General features: G+C 47.5%; 2 protein-coding genes across 3 annotated transcripts in view; both read left to right on the top strand.

Moving 5' to 3' along the window:
- Positions 1 to 15,382, top strand: part of taf1 (TAF1 RNA polymerase II, TATA box binding protein (TBP)-associated factor) — a 22,555-nt gene extending 7,173 nt beyond the window's left edge. The window contains exons 7-41 of one of the 2 annotated variants that reach the window (XM_053484806.1): positions 1 to 147; positions 265 to 750; positions 859 to 1,027; positions 1,158 to 1,259; positions 2,328 to 2,495; positions 2,599 to 2,726; positions 2,882 to 2,989; positions 3,123 to 3,296; positions 3,389 to 3,562; positions 3,818 to 3,922; positions 4,099 to 4,299; positions 5,068 to 5,209; positions 5,919 to 6,049; positions 6,488 to 6,568; positions 6,692 to 6,841; positions 6,924 to 7,043; positions 7,228 to 7,403; positions 7,577 to 7,809; positions 8,033 to 8,240; positions 8,500 to 8,665; positions 8,855 to 9,066; positions 9,324 to 9,432; positions 9,523 to 9,621; positions 9,787 to 9,964; positions 10,252 to 10,319; positions 10,415 to 10,537; positions 11,033 to 11,125; positions 11,276 to 11,360; positions 11,505 to 11,572; positions 11,883 to 11,999; positions 12,389 to 12,478; positions 12,856 to 12,951; positions 13,090 to 13,288; positions 14,731 to 14,881; positions 15,014 to 15,285. The exon at positions 1 to 147 is cut by the window's left edge and continues 75 nt beyond it. In XM_053484806.1, coding sequence (XP_053340781.1) covers positions 1 to 147; positions 265 to 750; positions 859 to 1,027; positions 1,158 to 1,259; positions 2,328 to 2,495; positions 2,599 to 2,726; positions 2,882 to 2,989; positions 3,123 to 3,296; positions 3,389 to 3,562; positions 3,818 to 3,922; positions 4,099 to 4,299; positions 5,068 to 5,209; positions 5,919 to 6,049; positions 6,488 to 6,568; positions 6,692 to 6,841; positions 6,924 to 7,043; positions 7,228 to 7,403; positions 7,577 to 7,809; positions 8,033 to 8,240; positions 8,500 to 8,665; positions 8,855 to 9,066; positions 9,324 to 9,432; positions 9,523 to 9,621; positions 9,787 to 9,964; positions 10,252 to 10,319; positions 10,415 to 10,537; positions 11,033 to 11,125; positions 11,276 to 11,360; positions 11,505 to 11,572; positions 11,883 to 11,999; positions 12,389 to 12,478; positions 12,856 to 12,951; positions 13,090 to 13,288; positions 14,731 to 14,881; positions 15,014 to 15,266 — 5,310 coding nt within the window. In that variant the 3' untranslated portion in view covers positions 15,267 to 15,285. Of the gene's footprint in view, positions 148 to 264; positions 751 to 858; positions 1,028 to 1,157; positions 1,260 to 2,327; positions 2,496 to 2,598; positions 2,727 to 2,881; positions 2,990 to 3,122; positions 3,297 to 3,388; positions 3,563 to 3,817; positions 3,923 to 4,098; positions 4,300 to 5,067; positions 5,210 to 5,918; positions 6,050 to 6,487; positions 6,569 to 6,691; positions 6,842 to 6,923; positions 7,044 to 7,227; positions 7,404 to 7,576; positions 7,810 to 8,032; positions 8,241 to 8,499; positions 8,666 to 8,854; positions 9,067 to 9,323; positions 9,433 to 9,522; positions 9,622 to 9,786; positions 9,965 to 10,251; positions 10,320 to 10,414; positions 10,538 to 11,032; positions 11,126 to 11,275; positions 11,361 to 11,504; positions 11,573 to 11,882; positions 12,000 to 12,388; positions 12,479 to 12,855; positions 12,952 to 13,089; positions 13,289 to 14,730; positions 14,882 to 15,013 lie in introns of both variants that reach the window. The other variant, XM_053484805.1, reaches the window with a different exon arrangement.
- Positions 15,383 to 16,492: 1,110 nt separating this feature from the next.
- Positions 16,493 to 20,000, top strand: part of zgc:158432 (uncharacterized protein LOC555281 homolog) — a 6,854-nt gene continuing 3,346 nt past the window's right edge. The window contains exons 1-4 of the mRNA XM_053484814.1: positions 16,493 to 16,618; positions 16,904 to 17,006; positions 18,956 to 19,123; positions 19,234 to 19,306. Coding sequence (XP_053340789.1) covers positions 16,546 to 16,618; positions 16,904 to 17,006; positions 18,956 to 19,123; positions 19,234 to 19,306 — 417 coding nt within the window. The 5' untranslated portion in view covers positions 16,493 to 16,545. The remainder of the gene's footprint in view (positions 16,619 to 16,903; positions 17,007 to 18,955; positions 19,124 to 19,233; positions 19,307 to 20,000) is intronic.

Here is a 20,000-nt window from a genome sequence, read left to right as displayed (position 1 = left end):
AAAAAGAAACACAAAGACACACATTCGGACACGCCCACTGCCGATGGCGAATCACACACCCCAGAGGGCGGAGACGACAGGAAATCTGGGTGGGATTATGAATATGCCCCGCCCCCTCCACCAGAACAGTGTCTGTCTGATGATGAGGTGATAGACACGGACACAAACACACACACAATCTTGTGCAGAGACAGTGTATAGACGTAATGACAATCTGTGTGTCTCCTTCTGTATCTGTGTGTGTGTGTGTGTGTGTGTGTGTAGATCTCCATGATGGCACCGGTGGAGTGTAAGAGTGTGTCCGTGGTGTGTGAGGGTGAGGGTGTGTCCGAGTCGAGGCCGCGTGTAGCCGAGTGGCGTTACGGTCCGGCTCAGCTGTGGTACGACATGCTGGGCGTGCCCGAGGATGGGGCGGGGTTTCACTACGGCCTCACACTGCGCCAGGACAACACTGACACACACACTGATACACACACTGATACACACACTGATACACACACTGATACACACACTGATGCACACACTGACGCACACACTGAAACAAGCATTGAAGCACACACTGAAGCACACACTGAAGCACACACTGAAACACACACAGATACACACACAGATACACACACAGATACACACACAGATACACACACAGATACACACACTGAAACACACACTGAAACACACACTGAAACACACACTGAAACACACACACCTAGCGAAGAGCAGAGCAGCAACCAAGACAAGTCAAAGACTGAGGTCTGTATCACACACACACACACACATACACACACACATACACACTGACCTGTATACATACAGTCTCACGTGTACTCTTTCTGTTTGTGTGTGTGTGTGTGTGTGCAGCTGGAGGACGAGCTCTTTCTCATGGTCACACAGCTGCAGTGGGAGGACGACATCATCTGGAACGGAGAGGATGTAAAACACAAGAGCACTAAGACCCAGAGGGCCAGTCTGGCAGGGTGGCTTCCTTCCAGCATGACACGCAATGCTAATGCTTACAACGCACAACAGGGTACACACACACACACACACTCACACACCACACAACACACACATCAGTTATATTTAAACACAGAGCATGTAATTATTTTCTTTGTTGTTCAATTATAATCGCTGTATTGTGTGTGTGTGTGTGTGTGTAGGTCTGAGTCGCAGTAATTCTCAGCTGATTTCCCCGACTCCTCCCCCTATTCCCAAAACTCCCTCTATAACCGGCTCCAAGCGCGACAAACACAGCCAAGAAGGTGAGAAAACACGAAACACCAACACTACCATCTCCACCAAACACCACCAACACTACCATCTCCACCAACACTACCATCTCCACCAACACTACCATCTCCACCAAATACTACCAACACAACCATCTCCACCAAACACCACCAACACTACCGTCTCCACCAACACTACCATCTCCACCAACACTACCATCTCCACCAACACTACCATCTCCACCAAATACTACCAACACAACCATCTCCACCAAACACCACCAACACTACCATCTCCACCAACACTACCATCTCCACCAAACACCACCAACACTACCATCTCCACCAACACCACCAACACTACCATCTCCACCAAACACCACCAACACTACCATCTCCACCAAACACCACCAACACTACCATCTCCACCAAACACCACCAACACTACCATCTCCACCAACACTACCATCTCCACCAAACACCACCAACACTACCATCTCCACCAACACTACCATCTCCACCAAACACCACCAACACTACCATCTCCACCAAACACCACCAACACTACCATCTCCACCAACACTACCATCTCCACCAACACTACCATCTCCACCAAACACCACCAACACTACCATCTCCACCAAACACTACCATCTCCACCAAACACCACCAACACTACCATCTCCACCAACACTACCATCTCCACCAAACACCACCAACACTACCATCTCCACCAAACACCACCATCTCCACCAAACACCACCAACACTACCATCTCCACCAAACACCACCAACACTACCATCTCCACCAACACTACCATCTCCACCAACACTACCATCTCCACCAAACACCACCAACACTACCATCTCCACCAAACACTACCATCTCCACCAAACACTACCATCTCCACCAAACACCACCAACACTACCATCTCCACCAAACACCACCAACACTAACAACCCTAACCACTGATCTGATATCCTAAGACTATATTATTATTCCCACACTTATACATGTTGTTGTTATGTGCAGTTCACATGATTTCATATGATCTATAACTCACCATGATAAGTTTAACTGTGTGTGTGTGTGTGTATAGTTCATCATGAGGGCGACGCCTCGTGGTACTCCATTTTCCCGATTGATAATGAGGAGCTGGTGTACGGGCGATGGGAAGACAACATCATCTGGGATGATCAGAACATGGATCGTCTACTGTCTCCTCCCGTCCTGACCCTCGACCCCAACGACGAGAACATCATACTGGGTAACCTTTGACCTTCATCACACTGCATGGTTCTATTCAGCGTGAAACCCCGTTGGATTATAAGTAAACTTGCCCGTGTGTGTGTGTGTGTGTGTGTGTACAGAGATCCCCAGTGAGAAGGAGGAGAGAACGTCTCACTCTCCATCTAAGGAGAACAAGAAGGAGTCGTCTCTAAAAAAGAGTCGCATTCTGCTTGGGAAAACGGGCGTCATCAAAGAGGAACCGCAGCAGGTTACCACCTCACCTGTCCACTCTGGGCGTGTCCCAAACCACGCACACACACACACCCTATTCACTGTTCACTGCATATACTAACTCGCCTGTCCATTGTGGGCGTGTCCAAACACATTTTAAAAAATCTTTGTATTTTGTGTGTGTGTGTGTAGAACATGTCCCAGCCGGAGGTTAAAGACCCGTGGAATCTGTCCAATGATGAGTATTACTACCCCAAACAGCAGGGTCTAAGGGGCACGTTCGGGGGCAACATCATTCAGGTGGGGTTAAAACACACATTAACGTGGTGCTATAGACAGGTGTGTCACAACCACTACAGGTACATTAGTGTTTAATTCGTCTCTGTTCCTCCCCTCCCTCTCGCGCTCTCTCTCTCTCTCTCTCTCTCTGCAGCACTCTATCCCGTCATTGGAGTTGAGGCAGCCGTTCTTCCCGACCCACATGGGCCCCATGAAGCTCCGTCTGTTCCACCGTCCCTCGCTCAAGAAGTACTCGTTCGGTTCTCTGTCTCAGCCTGGACCTCACCCAGTGCAGCCCCTCCTCAAACACATCAAAAAGAAGGCCAAGGTGTGTGTTTGTGTCTGTGTGTGTGTGTATGGATGAGGGTGGCACGCCATGTGGACAACGACATGTTTTTCATGCTGTGTGTGTGTGTGTAGATAAGGGAGCAGGAGCGACAGGCCTCAGGGGGCGGAGACATGTTCTTCATGCGAACCAATCAGGATCTGACGGGTAAAGACGGAGACCTGATCCTGGCGGAGTACAGTGAGGAGTACCCGCCCCTGATGATGCAGGTTGGCATGGCAACCAAGGTCAAAAACTACTACAAGAGGGTGAGTCGTCACTTCAGCTGGTCATGTGATCAGTCGAGTCTTTTTTAGGGGTTTAGATTGAAGAGAGCCGTAGTGTTTTATGTGTGTGTGTGTGTGTGTGTGTGTGTGTGTGTGTGTTTAGTGTAGTGTTACAGTACCACCAATGTGTGTGTGTTATAAAGCAGCAGGGCTTAAACTGACCAATCAGCACCTGGAATTGTACTTATGCAATGTGTGTGTGTGTGTGTGTGTGTGTGTGTGTGGGTGCGCGTGCAGAAGCCTGGTAAAGATCCTGGTGCTCCAGATTATAGGTATGGAGAGACTGTCTACTGTCACACGTCTCCTTTCCTGGGATCACTCCACCCTGGACAACTGCTGCAGGTAATATATATACACACACACACACACACACACACACACACACACACACACATCTTCTACTGGATTGTGGTCTGACCTCAGAAGGTCTCTTCTGGTTTGCACTCTCATAACTCTGCACTGTGTGTGTGTGTGTGTGTGTGTGTGTGTGTGTGTGTGTGTGTGTGTGTGTGTTACAGGCCTTTGAGAATAACCTGTTCCGAGCCCCTATCTACCTGCACAAGATTCCGGAGACGGACTTCCTGATCCTGCGGACGCGGCAGGGTTACTTCATCCGCGAGGTGTTGGACATATTCGTAGTGGGACAGCAGTGTCCTCTGTATGAAGTACCGGGACCCAACTCCAAACGCGCCAACACACACATCCGCGACTTCCTACAGGTAACATGCACACACACACACACACACACGTTTCTCTGACCTTGTGCAGGTCACACCAAAAGTATTTACTCCCCCATCCAAATCATTAAGTTTAGGTGTTCCAGTCAAATCAAGTCCCCAGACACGCAAAGCACTTCTACACACTCTCAGGACCCCGAGTCCACTCCAGCGTGGTACTGCGATAGGACGCGTCCTGTACAATAAGTCCACTCGAGAAGTTTCCTCAGTATTAAATACCCCACAGTCTACTGTTAGTGGTGTTATAACAAAGTGGAAGCGATTGGGAACGACAGCAACTCAGTAAATCTGATGGACGAGTCTGGGTTTGGCAGTTCACAGGAGAACCTGTCTGACTGCACTAAGTGTAAAGTTTGGTTGGGGGAGGGGTTATGGTGTAGGGTGGTTTTTCAGGAGTTTGTTCTTTAGATCCAGTGAAGGGAACTCTGCCTCACCATATCAAGACATTTTGGACAATTTTATGTTTCCAAGTTTGTGGGGACAGTTTGGGGACGGCCCCTTCCTGTTCCAACATGGCGGCGCACCAGTGCAGAAAGCAAAGTCCATAAAGACCTGGATGAGTGGGTTTGGTCTGGACGAACTTAACTGTCCTGCACAGAGTCCTGACAGATAGAACACCTCTGGGATGAATTAGGGCGGAGACTGTGAGCCACGCCTTCTCGTCCAACATCGGTGTCTGACCTCACACACACCTACAGTATTTAAAGTCTATGTATTAATTTAAGGACTCTCCCTTCTGTCTCTCTGCAGGTGTTTATCTATCGTCTGTTCTGGAAGAGTAAGGATCGCCCGAGACGGATTCGGATGGAGGACATAAAGAAGGCTTTTCCCTCTCACTCTGAGAGCAGCATCCGCAAACGCCTCAAACTCTGCGCAGACTTCAAACGCACTGGTACACACACACACACACACATTTAGTGTCACAAACATTTTGAGGATGGGTTCCCTGTTGAGACTGGTTCCTCTCAAGGTTTCTTCCTATTATCATCTCAGGGAGTTTTTCCCTCAGCACCGTCACCCTCGGCTCGTTCATCAGGGACGATCTGATCATTTTGATTCATACAAATTCACATTTCATACAAACTTAAATAATTCTTTTGACTGTGTAAAGCTGCTTTGGGACAATGAAAATTGCTAAAAGTGCTATACAAATAAAATTGAATTGAATTTCAATTCTTTAAACTCTGGTGGATCAGATATTCTTTGTGTGTGTGCGTGCGTGTGTGTGTGAGAGACAGGGCAGGTCAGTGATGAGACAGGAGAGCTGGTGTTATATCTGATATTGTGAAGGTCAGACAGGTAGAGGTGGAGGAGATACACAACAAATACGTTTCCATACACAGAGTTAGGATATAGATGGAAAGTCTGCTGAACCGTGAGGTGTGAGTTTCATCCCCACTGAGGGTGAGACTCGCTCCAACCCCCCACTGGTGCACTGGTGACTCTTTTCCTGAGCAGTGTGAGGATCCGAGACCTTTAGCTTGGTTGAGTTACAGTTTAGAGGAGCAGTATGTTCTGGTGTCTTGTTCTGGTCTGATCCTCCCTCCATACCTGTCTCACCCTCCGTCCATCTGTCTGTCTGTCCCTCTGTCCTTCTGTAGGAATGGACTCTAACTGGTGGGTGTTGAAGCCGGACTTCCGTCTGCCTACAGAGGAGGAGATCAGGGCCATGGTGTCTCCTGAGCAGTGCTGCGCTTATTACAGCATGATGGTAGCAGAGCAGAGGCTCAAGGTACACACACACACACACACACACACAGACAGACAGACAGTAATAAATAGAGTATGATAATAAAAGAGTGAGTGCTCCATTAGTAATCGCCGTGCCTCCTCCCGGGGGTTGGGCAGGGGGACGTGCTCTCACCCCCTTCACCGCTGCGGTCGTGACCTGGAGCCCGTGTGTCGTCTGCTCCAGGAGTCGGTGTTGTTTTATGCTGGTAATTCGGTCTCCTTTTATAGTCGCGTTCCGACTGCAGGACGGTGACTGAGCCGTGCAGGATCACAGGCCACGCCCCTTTCCCAGTGTCTCGCCGCTGGCCGTGGTGCTGAACCTGCTGTCTGCTCTCTGTGTGTGAGAGAGAGAATGAATAGTAAGAGGTGTACGGCCCACCGTCAAAACACACTCACTAATGTCTGTGTGTGTGTGTGTGTGTGTGTGTGTGTGTGTTAGGATGCAGGTTATGGTGAGAAGTCCTTCTTTGCACCCGAGGAAGAAAATGAGGAAGATTTCCAAATGAAGATTGATGATGAGGTAAGTGTGTGTGTGTGTGTGTGTGTGTGTGTGTGTGTGTGTGTGCACATGTGATTTAATGTCAGGTTGTTGTTGCTTTATTGGTTCTTACGGACGGATGTGTGTGTGTGTGTGTGTGTATAGGTGCGCACCGCTCCCTGGAACACCACCCGTGCGTTTATCGCGGCGATGAAGGGGAAGTGTCTGCTGGAGGTGACTGGAGTCGCTGATCCCACCGGCTGTGGAGAGGGATTCAGTTACGTCAAGGTCCCGAACAAACCCACACAGCAGAAGGTACCACACACACACACGCACGCACACACACACACACACACCCTGCAGCAGGATAAAGAACGTGTGTGTGTGTGTGTGTTAGGACGAGCGAGAGCCTCAGCCTGTGAAGAAGACAGTAACAGGAACAGACGCAGATCTGAGACGTCTTTCACTCAAAAACGCCAAACAGCTCCTGCGCAAGTTTGGCGTTCCTGAGGAGGAGGTGAGTGATCGGGACTCGAACCCATATCCTTGTGTTATCCCTGACACGCTGAGATCCCTCACAGTCTAGGCTCACTGTCTGTGTTCTAATGTACAAATTCATCCCTGATGTACATCATCTTAACTCCTCAGTTCTGTAACCTGTGTGTGTCTCCTTTCTCCTGTGTGTGTGTGTGTGTGTGTAGATTAAGAAGCTGTCTCGTTGGGAGGTGATTGACGTGGTGCGCACCATGTCGACGGAGCAGGCGCGGTCAGGAGAGACGCCGATGAGTAAATTTGCGCGTGGCTCGAGGTTCTCCGTCGCTGAACATCAGGAGCGATACAAAGAGGAGTGTCAGCGCATATTCGACCTGCAGAACAAGTGAGAGACAGACAGACAGACAGACAGACGGGACAGACGAATAAACCACTTGTGGAGAAATGGACTGATAGAGTGACAGACAGACAGACGTGTAGATATACAGATCAGCAGATGGAGGAAAACTTGTCTCTCTCTGTCCCCCTGTCCCTCTCTCCCCTGTCTGTCTCCCTCAGGGTGTTGGAGAGTACCGAGGTGTTGTCCACAGACACGGACAGCAGTTCTGCAGAGGACAGTGACTTTGAGGAGATGGGGAAGAACATCGAGAACATGCTTCAGAACAAGAAGACGAGTTCCCAGCTGAGCCGAGAGCGCGAGGAGGAGGAGAGGAAGGAGCTGCAGCGCATGCTGATGGGGGACGAGGGGGGGGAGCGAGACAAGGGCAGGAAGGACCGACGCAAAGGACTCTGTACGCACGCCTGTCCACATGCATCACTGTTACAGCAATAAAAACAAACATTAACTCCAGAACTCACAGACATCAGACAGGGTCCAGGCACGGCGGTATAGTCATGTCCTGTTAAAGCGCCCTCTACTGGTCCACTGTCTCATCACACTTTTAGATGAGTATAAAACCTGTAGTAGTGTCTGTATTAGTTACCTACAGTGTGTGTGTGTGTGTGTGTGTGTAGCGAGCGCTCAATCCACCGGTTCTCATAAAGACGACGACGCGTCCTCGGTGACGAGTCTCAACTCCTCGGCGACGGGGCGGCGGCTCAAGATCTACCGCACGTTCCGCGATGAGGACGGCAAGGAGTACGTGCGTTGTGAGACCGTCCGCAAAGCGTCCGTCATCGATGCCTACACGCGCATCCGCACCACCAAGGACGACGACTTCATGTGAGTGCACACACACATACACACACACACAAGGTACAGTTCCCTCCCTACTGTTTGTGTGTGTGTGTATTATCTGTCACTCAATTTCAGTTTGCAGATGCTGTCTGTCTCTCCACCTGTCTGTCCTTCTGTCTGTCTGTCTGTTTGTCTTGGTACCCGAGTTTATTCTAATTTCTCCTTTTTTACCTAAATAAGTAAACATTTTCTTGCTGTTTATACAATTTCTTGTGTGTGCGTGTGTGTGTGTGTGTTCGCGCAGCCGTAAGTTTGCACTGTTTGATGAGCAGCACAGAGAGGAGATGCGTAAAGAGCGCAGACGCATTCAGGAGCAGCTGCGTAGATTAAAGCGTAATCAGGAGAAGGACAAATTCAGAGGACCTCCTGAGAAACGGCCGAAAAAGGCCAAGGAGAGACCAGACCTCAAGGTAACACACACACACACACACACACACAGTCCACACAATCATGAGAAACATCCTAAAAAGCCAAGGAGAGACCGGACATGTCTCATTTGTACATTGCATATTTATTTTGTCGTCACTTGACTCCGCTTAGCCACACCCACTCAACACCACATGACTTTAACCCCCCTCTCTCTCTCTCTCTCTCTCCAGCTGAAATGCGGGGCGTGCGGTGCGATTGGTCACATGAGGACCAATAAGTTTTGCCCGTTGTACTACCAGACGAACGCCCCGCTCACTAACCCGGTCGCCATGACGGAGGAACAGGAGGAGGAGCTTGAGAAGACGGTCATCCACAACGATAACGAAGAGCTAATTAAAGTGGAGGGGACCAAGATCGTCCTGGGCAAACAGCTCATCGAGAGGTCTCTCACACACCCACACACACACACACACACACACACAGTGTAGCAGTATAATGTTGTCATGTAGTGTGTGTATCTAGTGTGTACTGTATTTCCCATACACAGACTCCTGTAGTGTAATAGAGCGTTTATAAGCATGTTATTACTATGTAGTAGAGCCTTAATAAGTGTGTACTGTGTATGTAATAAGTGTGTAATGTGTATAATGTGTATCATAAGTGTGTACTGTGTATGTAATAAGTGTGTGTGTGTTGCAGTGCGGACGAGGTGAGAAGGAAGTCCCTGGTGCTAAAGTTTCCTAAACAGCAGCTTCCTCCGAAAAAGAAGAGACGCGTCGGCAGCACCGTCCACTGCGACTACCTTAACGTGAGTGTGTGTGTATGTGTGCATGTGTGTGTGTATTGCTCTCACTTCCTGCCAGTTGCTTTTGTCTTTACCTTTTCTGTCTCTCTGTAGCGTCCTCACAAGTCGATCCACCGCAGGAGGACGGACCCCATGGTCACCCTGTCCTCCATCCTGGAGAGCATCATCAACGACATGAGGGACCACCCCAATGTACACACACACACACACACACACACACACACACACAGTAATCTCTACACTCTGTTTAGGACACCTTGTCAGGGGTTGCCGTGGTAACCAGGGAACCCTTGTAGTCTTCACTGGTGATGTTTAGAGGCACTCTGTGTGTGTGTGTGTGTGTGTGTGTGTGTGCAGACGTACCCATTCCACACCCCAGTGAACAGTAAGCTGGTGAAGGATTACTATAAGATCATCACTCGGCCGATGGACCTGCAGACGCTGCGCGAGAACGTGAGGAAGCGCCTGTACCCGTCCCGAGAGGAGTTCAGGGAGAGCGTGGAGCTCATCGTCAAGAACAGTGCCACGTACAACGGTACACACACACACACACACCCGTGCACACACACCCGTGCGCAGCAGGAGTCTCGTCTCCGGGTTTCTGATCATTTAACATCATGTTTATTTTATTTATTAATGAACGTGATTAGTAAAGTCTCGTCCCAAACACCACCAGGCCCCGCCCACTCACACACCTTTCCAGCACAATGTCACACAAGCCACGCCCCTGTCAATCTAGCACCACCCATCGTTAACAGAAGACGCGTGTGTATCTCCTGATTGAACTTTGTGTGTGTGTGTGTGTGTGTGTGTGTGTGTCAGGTGCGAAACACCCTCTGACGCAGGTGGCTCAGTCCATGCTGGACCTCTGTGATGAGAAACTGAAGGAGGTAAAAAAAAAAAAAAACTAAAACTGGTTCTGTTGTTAGCAGCAGCTGGTTAGATTAGGTTTATTCACTCTGTGTGTGTGTGTGTGTGTGTGTAGAAGGAGGAGCGTCTGGTGCGCCTGGAGAAGGCGATTAACCCGCTGTTAGATGATGATGATCAGGTCGCTTTCTCCTTCATCCTCGACAACATCGTCACACAGAAGATGATGGCCGTCCCTGAGGTGAGTCACCACTTCCTGTCCCGCCCACTAATCCCATCCAGGAGTGACCACTTCCTGTCCCGCCCACTAATCCCATCCAGGAGTAACTCTGTACGTGTCTGTGTGAGAGAATGACACGCCCCTCCGTTACAGTGATAATCCAGAGCGCCCTCATGTGGATAATCACTGTAACACACTCGACTTCACCTCCTCACTGTAGAAACACTTGTTGTCTCTGTCTCAAGATTCAAGATTGAAAGGTGTTTTATTGTCATAATAAATATTTACATTGATATTCCCGAAGTTTAGAGTTCAGTCACAAGTAAATAACAGGAGTAGAAAGTAAAAAAAACATTATAGAAAGAGTAATAATGAAAGAGTGTGAAATAAGAGTACAGACATTTTAAAAAAGTCGTAAAGTGTCTTTTGTGAACATTATAAAAATGTAAAAGCACATACACACGTATATACGTTATAATATATATATATAAATAATAATAATAATAATCTCTGTAGTCGTGGCCGTTTCATCATCCGGTGAATAAGAAGTTTGTTCCTGATTATTATAAAGTCATCATAAACCCCATGGACCTGGAGAACCTCCGCAAGGTAACCAGTGTGTGTGTGTGTGTGTGTGTGTGTGTGTGTGTGTGTGTTTGTCATGTCTTATGATGGATTTTTTTCTTCTAGTTGGTTTGTACATTGTGTTTTTTTAACTGTGTATTTTTTTAATGTGTGTGTGTGTGTGTGTGTGTCCAGAACATCTCCAAACACAAGTATCAGAATCGAGAGACTTTCCTGGCTGATGTTAATCTGATCCACACCAACAGCATCAAGTACAATGGTGAGATCCACACACACACACACACTCTGTGATGTGCTCACTGCTGTCTGAGACACTGAGTGACTGATTTAAGAAACACTGATTTGATTTGATAAGCTGTGTGTGTGTGTGTGTGTGTGTGTGTGTGTGTGTGTGTGACTGCAGGTCCCGACAGCTCCTACACTAAGACGGCTCTGGAGATAGTCAATGTGTGCAAGCAGACGTTAGCAGAGGTACGTGTTAAAACTAAAATAGATTCATTATTTATTATTTTTTTTGTAATTAATTTACTAATCGATCAGTAAATAAAATGTAGCGTTTAATGTTGTTTTTATAATGTTTTGTATTTAAATGTTGAACTTGTTATTAATCCGGAGTCCTGATGGTCTCATGCTGTATGAACTGTTGACTCTGTTACAGGATTCATCTGAGAGTCATTTGTCACTCCTTTGATATAAAGTTAAAACTAACTTAAGATTCATTTAGTATTGTGTTTTTACGTTGTGTGTGTGTGTGTGTGTGTGTGTGTGTGCATGTGTGCAGTATGATGAACACCTGACTCAGTTGGAGAAGGATATCTGTACAGCTAAAGAAGCTGCTCTGGATGCTGCGGACCTCGAGAGTCTGGATCCTCTCACACCTGGACCATACACTCCTCAGGTACACACACACACACACACACACACACACACACTGGGTTAGACCTACAGTTCTGCTGTTTTTTTTCTGGATGATCTGCCCTGTCTCTCTCTGTCTCTCTTCTCTCTGTTTCGTCCTGTCTTACCTTCCCTGTCCCTTGTCCTGTCCTGTCCCTCTTCCCTGTCCCTCGTCCTGTCCCTCTTCCCTGTCCCTCGTCCTGTCCTGTCCCTCTTCCCGTCCTGTCCCTCTTCCCTGTCCCTCGTCCTGTCGTTCTTTACCTTGTCTTTGAGTTCCGTATTTTCCTGTCTGTGTTTTCCGATTGTCTCTTCTGTTTTCTTCTTCTGTTCTCTTTTCCTCTCACTTTCTTTCTGTCGGTCTGTCCATCACTTCTCTGGCGGTTTCTCTCTCAGCCTGATGTGTGTGTGACTCTGCAGGGCGATGTTAGCCTGTTAGCCGAGGCTACGCTAGTTCCTCCCGCTCCTCAGAAACGAGGGGGGCAGGTACTCCTCTCTGTCTCCTCTTCTCCACCCCTCCATCCTGCCCTCCACCCGTCTGTCCCCCTGCACTTACCCTGCCGTCTGCTCCGAGTCCATCAGCAGCATGAGCGTCTGTCTGTCTGTCTGTCTCACGCTGTCTGCTGTGTGGTAACGCGTGTGTTAGCACATGTGTACGCATGTGTGTGCCTGAAAGTGTGTGAAACTTTGGTGTTTGTACACACACTTACTCACACACACACACACACACACACACGCACACACACACACACACACACACACACTCATCCCCTCTCACCAGTGCATGTTCACTCCCTCATAGTGTTTTATTCTGAGTAAATTAATGTGTGTGTGTGTATGTGTGTGTGTGTGTGTTTAACCAGGGCCGTGGGCGGGGCCGACTGGGAGAGGAGGAGTCTGATGTTGATATTGAAGGATTTGAAGATGATGATGATGGCAAACCCAAAACTCCTGCTCCGGTAAACACACACACACACACACACACACACACACACAGAGTTATGCTTTATCAGGGTTATGGTGTACCACGATGCAGAGATGATGGTATGTGTTAAGGAAATTGTGTGTGTGTGTGTGTGTGTGTGTGTGTGTGTGAGGCTGAGGAAGGAGATTTAGATGATGAAGATGAGGATGATGATATGTTGTTGCCGGTGCGCGGTCATCTGGAGGATGAGGAAGAGGAGGATGATGAAGGCTCGAGCAGGCCGGTGCAGTCCAGCGTCCTCTACCAGGACCTACTGATGTCTGAGGGAGAGGACGAGTGCAGCGACGAGGAGGGAGACAACCCCTTCTCCTGTAAGACAGACAGACAGACAGACAGACAACCCCATTTCCTGTAAGACAGACAGACAGACAGACAACCCCTTTTCCTGTAAGACAGACAGACAACCCCGTCTCCTGTAAGACAGACCGACAACCCCGTCTCCTGTAAGACAGACAGACAGACAACCCCGTCTCCTGTAAGACAGACAGACAGACAACCCCGTCTCCTGTAAGACAGACAGACAGACAACCCCGTCTCCTGTAAGACAGACAGACAGACAAGCCCTTCTTCTGTAAGACAGACAGACAGACAAGCCCTTCTTCTGTAAGACAGACAGACAAGCCCTTCTTCTGTAAGACAGACAGACAAGCCCGTCTCCTGTAAGACAGACAGACAACCCCGTCTCCTGTAAGACAATCATACAGACAGACAACCCCGTCTCCTGTAAGACAATCATACAGACAGACAACCCCGTCTCCTGTAAGACAATCATACAGACAGACAACCCCGTCTCCTGTAAGGCAGACAGACAACCCCGTCTCCTGTAAGGCAGACAGACAACCCCGTCTCCTGTAAGACAGACAGACAACCCCGTCTCCTGTAAGACAATCAGACAGACAACCCCGTCTCCTGTAAGACAATCAGACAGACAGACAACCCCGTCTCCTGTAAGACAGACAGACAACCCCGTCTCCTGTAAGACAGACAGACAACCCCGTCTCCTGTAAGACAGACAGACAACCCCGTCTCCTGTAGGACAGACAGACAACCCCGTCTCCTGTAGGACAGACAGACAACCCCGTCTCCTGTAGGACAGACAGACAACCCCGTCTCCTGTAGGACAGACAGACAACCCCGTCTCCTGTAGGACAGACAGACAACCCCGTCTCCTGTAGGACAGACAGACAACCCCGTCTCCTGTAGGACAGACAGACAACCCCGTCTCCTGTAAGACAATCAGACAGACAACCCCGTCTCCTGTAAGACAATCAGACAGACAGACAACCCCGTCTCCTGTAAGACAATCAGACAGACAGACAACCCCGTCTCCTGTAAGACAGACAGACAACCCCGTCTCCTGTAAGACAGACAGACAATTCCGTCTCCTGTAAGACAGACAGACAGACAGACAACCCCGTCTCCTGTAAGACAATGAGACAGACAGACAACCCCGTCTCCTGTAAGACAAACAAACAGACAGACAACCCCGTCTCCTGTAAGACAGACAGACAAGCCCTTCTTCTGTAAGACAGACAGACAGACAGACAGACAACCCCGTCGTCTGTAAGACAGACAGACAGACAGACAACACCTTCTCCCGTAAGACAACTAGGCAGACAACCCCGTCTCCTGTAAGACAGACAGACAGACAGTGTGTGCGTGTATTTTGCTTAGTGTGTCTCATGATTTCTCTTTATCTCTTTCTGTCTCTCTCTCTCTCTCTCTCATTGGCTGTGTGTGCTGTTCATCACAGCCATCCACCTATCAGAGAGTGGAAGTGACAGTGACCGGGAGGTGGGGCATCAGGAATCCACCCGCATGGGTATGGAGCAGGAGGAGAGCATGATGTCGTATGAGGGGGAGGGGCCTGACGAGGACACGCACATGGATGACAGCATCGTTAGGTGAGTGTACACACCCAAATCTGTCAGCACACTGTTCACTGGACTTACTTGCACTACATGTCTGTGGAGGAGGGAGGGATGTTTACAGTAACAGGTCACATGGTATGATCTCTCTCTTTCTGTGTTTATTAGTTACAGCAGCTATGACGACGGAGACAGTCGACACCAGGGGCGGGGCTTCAGTCCTGAGGGGGAGGGGCATGAACAAGGAGATGGGCCTGGGAACGGAGTGAGTGATGAAGAGGAAGAAGAGGAGGAGGACGAGAGTGAGGAGAGGAGGAGAGGGCCGAGCGTGCTGACCCGTGTCCAGCTGAGCGAGGACGAGGAGGACAGCGAGGACTTTCAGTCTGTCGGAGGGGACAGTGACATGGACTCGGATAACTAACGCACACACACACACACACGCCTCTATGTTCTGTGTTTTTTATGTTTTGTTTTTTTTTTACCTGCTAGAGACATCTCATTGCGTCACACTGTCTCAATAAACGTGTTCAAATATCAGCAGTGTCTTTCATCTCTGGGCGTGTCCCAAACCACACACACCACACAGGGAACATAAGGAACACCTGCTGTTCCATTCCACAGTGTGCTTTAAACATCATCAACCCCACGTCACCATGGTAACACGAACACCTCAGACACCTGTCGCTGACATTACAGACATCAAAACAAATGTTAATAATGTCGGAATAAATGTGATTTTATTAATTTACTGTTGTTCCAAAACCTATTAATATTATGCAGATTCTGTGGGATAAGAACCAACAATGTCTTAAATACATACGGTACCTTGCAAAACTATTCACACCCCTTGAACTTTTCCTTATTTTGTCACGTTACAGCCACAAACGTAAAAATGTGTTTTATTGGGATTTTAAGTAACAAACCGACACCGTGGCACCGAAGTGTGAAGTGGAAGGAAATTTTATTTTTTTTAATTTTTTTTACAAATAAAAAACTGAATAAAGTGTGGTGTGCACTTTTTTTCTATTTGTATTCACCCCCCTCTATTCTGGAAAATCCAGTGGAACCGATCACCTTCAAAAGTCACCTAATTAGTAAACACAGTCCAGCTGTGTGTAATTTAATCTTAGTATAAATACAGATGTTCTGTGAAGCCCTCAGAGGTTTGTTAGAGAACATTAGTGATCAAACAGCATCACGAAGCCTGCGGAGCACACCTGATCCCCAGGTCCGGGATAAAGATGTGGAGAAGTTTAAAGCAGGGTTCGGTTATAAATAAATATCCCAAGCTTTAAACGTCTCATGAAGCGCTGTGTCTCAGACTGCGTGATGAAATCATGTGAATATGGAGCAGAATGTCTCGGCACTTGTAGAAGAGCTGAAGGCAAAAGGGCTCGAACCCAGTACTTCAAGATGTACCTAATAAAGTGGCCAGAGTCCACTGTGGGCATGTCCCAAACCACATGCCCTAATCACTATTGAGTGCCCATAAACTACCAACTGGTCCTTGTGGGTGTGTCCCAAACCAAAGTGAGTAGTGTAGACCCTGAACCTAAGGTGATTTCATTCTGTTTATTGGTGTGTGTTTATGACTACCGTGTGTGTGTGTCACATCAGTGCCTGGTTAAAGGGCACTCTGAGTCTATATTAACCACAGAAGTGTGTGTGTGTGTGAGGCAGAAAGACAGAGTTCCTTAGAAATGCGTGCCTTTCTGTGTGTGTGTTTCATCGCTGCATTCAGCTGGAGTGCAGAAGGACAAGGGAACATAAACGGTGAGTGTGTGTGTGTGTGTGTGTGTGTGTGTACGGGGTTGTTTTAAAGAAGTGAATTTCTGTTCAGTTACGGTACAGTTGGCATGTAGTTAGTGTGTAACTGAATTTTGTGTCAGCAATAAACAAAAGCAGTTGTGTGTGTGTGTGTGTGTTGGTTGCATTTAGCACTTTATTTTAAATATTAGTTACTTTAAGTGTTAGACAGGTAAAACACTGTATATAAATGTTAGCTTAGTATCTGTGTGTCACGTTTAGATGTGTGTGTGTGTGTGTGTGTTCCTCCAGAATACTGTAACAATGTGGGAGACTTTGAGCCCTGCCTTCAGCCCTGGACCTGTACTGCAAACATCAGCCAGTGCTACTGCAAGGGTGGAGCTCCGTACTGCAGGTAATCACTGATCAATAATCAATCAATCAACCAAACAATCACTGCAGGACTGACTACTGACCCAGTAAGGGATTCATTATCGATCAACTGCAGTGAGGGATTTTTATTAAATAGCTAGAGAGAGGGATTCAATTCAAATTTTATTTGTATAACGCCTTTAACAATTGTCATTGTCGCAGAGCCAGGGTTCGGCTTTAGCAGGGATTGATCTGCACTCATACTGTGTGTTAGGAGGCTGGAAGTTCAGTATAACAGGAGATGTGGAGAAGTTCATATGGAGTTCAGTTGGTTATTGGAGGCTCAGGTAGACTGTAGGAAACTCCAGTCCTGAACTATCGAGCGACTGCAGTCACGAGTCCTCAGAGAACAGCTGTCTGTATCAGCCGAGGACAGGACCGTCTTCATGGTGAAGTGGAACCGTCCCCAGTCACCACACGGGGCGTCCATGTGATGAGATCTCCAACCAGGAGAGGGACACCAAAACGAGTCAAAAAGGTCCAGGAGGCAGAGGGGGTCTGGATCACTGGCAGCTCAGGAACGTCATGTGTAGCTCAACAGGGAGGGGGAAAGAGAGAGAGGAGGAGAGAACAGGAGAGGAGAGATAACAGTTAGGTATGGTCACAGGCACATAATGTATAATGTGAATGTATATTAACTGTAGAGTGCAAGCAGAGACTCCGGCAGGACTAACTATGACATCATAACTAAAAGGGAGAGCCAGAAGGAAACACAGATGAGGGGGAACTGAGATGTAAAGCAAACAATCACCTCACCATCAACAAACCTGAGTGATCAATGAGAGTGGGGAAGACAGCATCCAAACATACCAGTTCACCATAATACTCTACGTCCATGAGTCCCCCAGATCTGCTCCTTTACCTATGGCTAATCTATTTATAAAAATGCTTGGCTAAATAAATAGGTTTTTAGCCTGGACTTAAACACTGAGACTGTGTCTGAGTCCCGAACACTATTTGGAAGACTATTCCATAATTTTGGGGCTTTGTAAGAAAAAGCTCCGCCCCCAGCTGTAGTTCTCATAATACGCGGTATTGACAAGCAGCCTGCATCCTTTGATCGAAGTAGGCGTGGCGGATCGTAAGACACTAGCATTTCGCTCAGGTACTGCGGCGCGAGACCATTTAATGCTTTATATGTCAAGAGTAGTATTTTAAAATCAATGCGAAATTTCACAGGAAGCCAATGCAGTGAAGATAAGATAGGGGTGATGTGCTCATATCTTCTGGTTCTAGTGAGGCCTCTTGCTGCTGCATTCTGGACTAGCTGAAGCTTGTTTATGCATCTAGCTGAACAACCAGACAGTAAGGCATTACAATAGTCCAACCTAGAGGTGATAAAAGCATGAACTAGTTTTTCTGCATCGTTTAGCGACAATAAATTTCTTATCTTGGCAATATTTCTGGGGTGAAAGAATGCTATCCTGGTAATATTATCTACATGAGCTTCAAATAAAAGGCTGGAATCTATAATTACACCAAGGTCTTTTACTGTTGCACTTGATGGAACAGAAAGGCCATCTAAAGTTACAGAGTGATCTAGAATCTTACTTCTAGCTGTATGCAGTCCTATGACTATGCGGTCCTATGTCTTATCAGGATTAAGCAGAAGGAAGTTAATTAACATCCAGTTTTTTATATCCTTTATGCATTGCTCAAGTTTAGTAAGCTGGTTTTTCTCATCTGGTTTTGCTGAGACATATAACTGTGTGTCCTCAGCATAATAATAAAAACTATTACCATGTTTATGGATTATGTTGCCCAGAGGAAGCATGTAAAGGGAAAAAAGCAGTGGGCCTAAAATTGAACCCTGTGGAACACCAAACTCCACTAGAGAATATGCAGAATAATTACCATTTAAATCTGATCAGCTGGAGTGTGGGATTGATTGAGTAGGTCACAGTAATGTAATGTTCTTTTTGTTGTTTTCAGATGTAATAATTATATTGATGAGTTTTATCTTGGGAGTACCTGCTCTCAGAAATGGACAACATTGACTTTTGCCCTTGTAGCAACACTTCCTGGATTGGCGTTGGCATGTGTGATCGGAGTCGCTGTTCACCTCGCACACACGTTTGGGAAATCCAGTGAGAGGCAGAGGTCAGGAACACACACACACACACACTTATCATGGAAATCAGTAACAAGAAGGATCAGACTAGCACTCTTTATCACACTTATATCTCTGGGTGTGTGTATGTTTGTTCCAGACCAAAGTTGCAACTCGCCCAGATTCCAGAGGAGGACTTGTTCCCTGGAGTTGTTTTTGCATCTGATGTGAACGTGAGTTTCGTGTTCTTGTGTGCAGTAAAAACTACAAACACACTGTAAGAATCAAAACATATAAAAGCTGATAAAAGACTATAAGAGTATAAAAGTACAAGGTGAAGCATTATTATTTTGCCTAAACTACCCTGTAACAGTTCCATATGTTTAGTGAGATTGTAAATGTCCTGTACTGGTGTGACAGGTTTTATCACCGGTGGCATTACTCCATCCCTAAGTGTGTAGGTGCTGGAGCTCTGACACTGAAGTACTGAAGTAGTGTCTAGCTTTTGTTTAGTTTGGCGGGGGGAGATTAGTCCAAATATAGATGCGTCGTGAGTTGACTGTCAAAGCCTCGGCTTTACAGACATCTAGAGTAAGTTCACTCCGCCACCTCGGTGCCAGAACAGAAAAGAGATGGATCAGAGGGAACGTGGTGCGGTGCGAGGTGTGATTAGAGCAGAGAGGTAAGTGGGTGCTGGGACATTTTGAGCTTCGTGGGTGAGCATCAGGGATTTAAATTTGATGCAGCAGCTACAGGAAGCCAGTGGGGGGAGTGGAGGAGTGGGGTGGTGTGGGAGAACTGGAGAAGGTTGAAGACGAGACGTGCTGCTGCATTCTGGATCAACTGCAAAGGACAAATGGTGGACAGAGACAGACCTGCCAGGAGTGAGGTGTAGTAGTCCAGTCTTGAAATAACAAGGGACTGAAC

The sequence above is a fragment of the Clarias gariepinus genome, chromosome 24 (genome assembly GCF_024256425.1).
Source record: "Clarias gariepinus isolate MV-2021 ecotype Netherlands chromosome 24, CGAR_prim_01v2, whole genome shotgun sequence".
Lineage (NCBI taxonomy): Eukaryota > Metazoa > Chordata > Actinopteri > Siluriformes > Clariidae > Clarias > Clarias gariepinus.
This window is presented reverse-complemented; position numbering and strand designations above follow the sequence as displayed.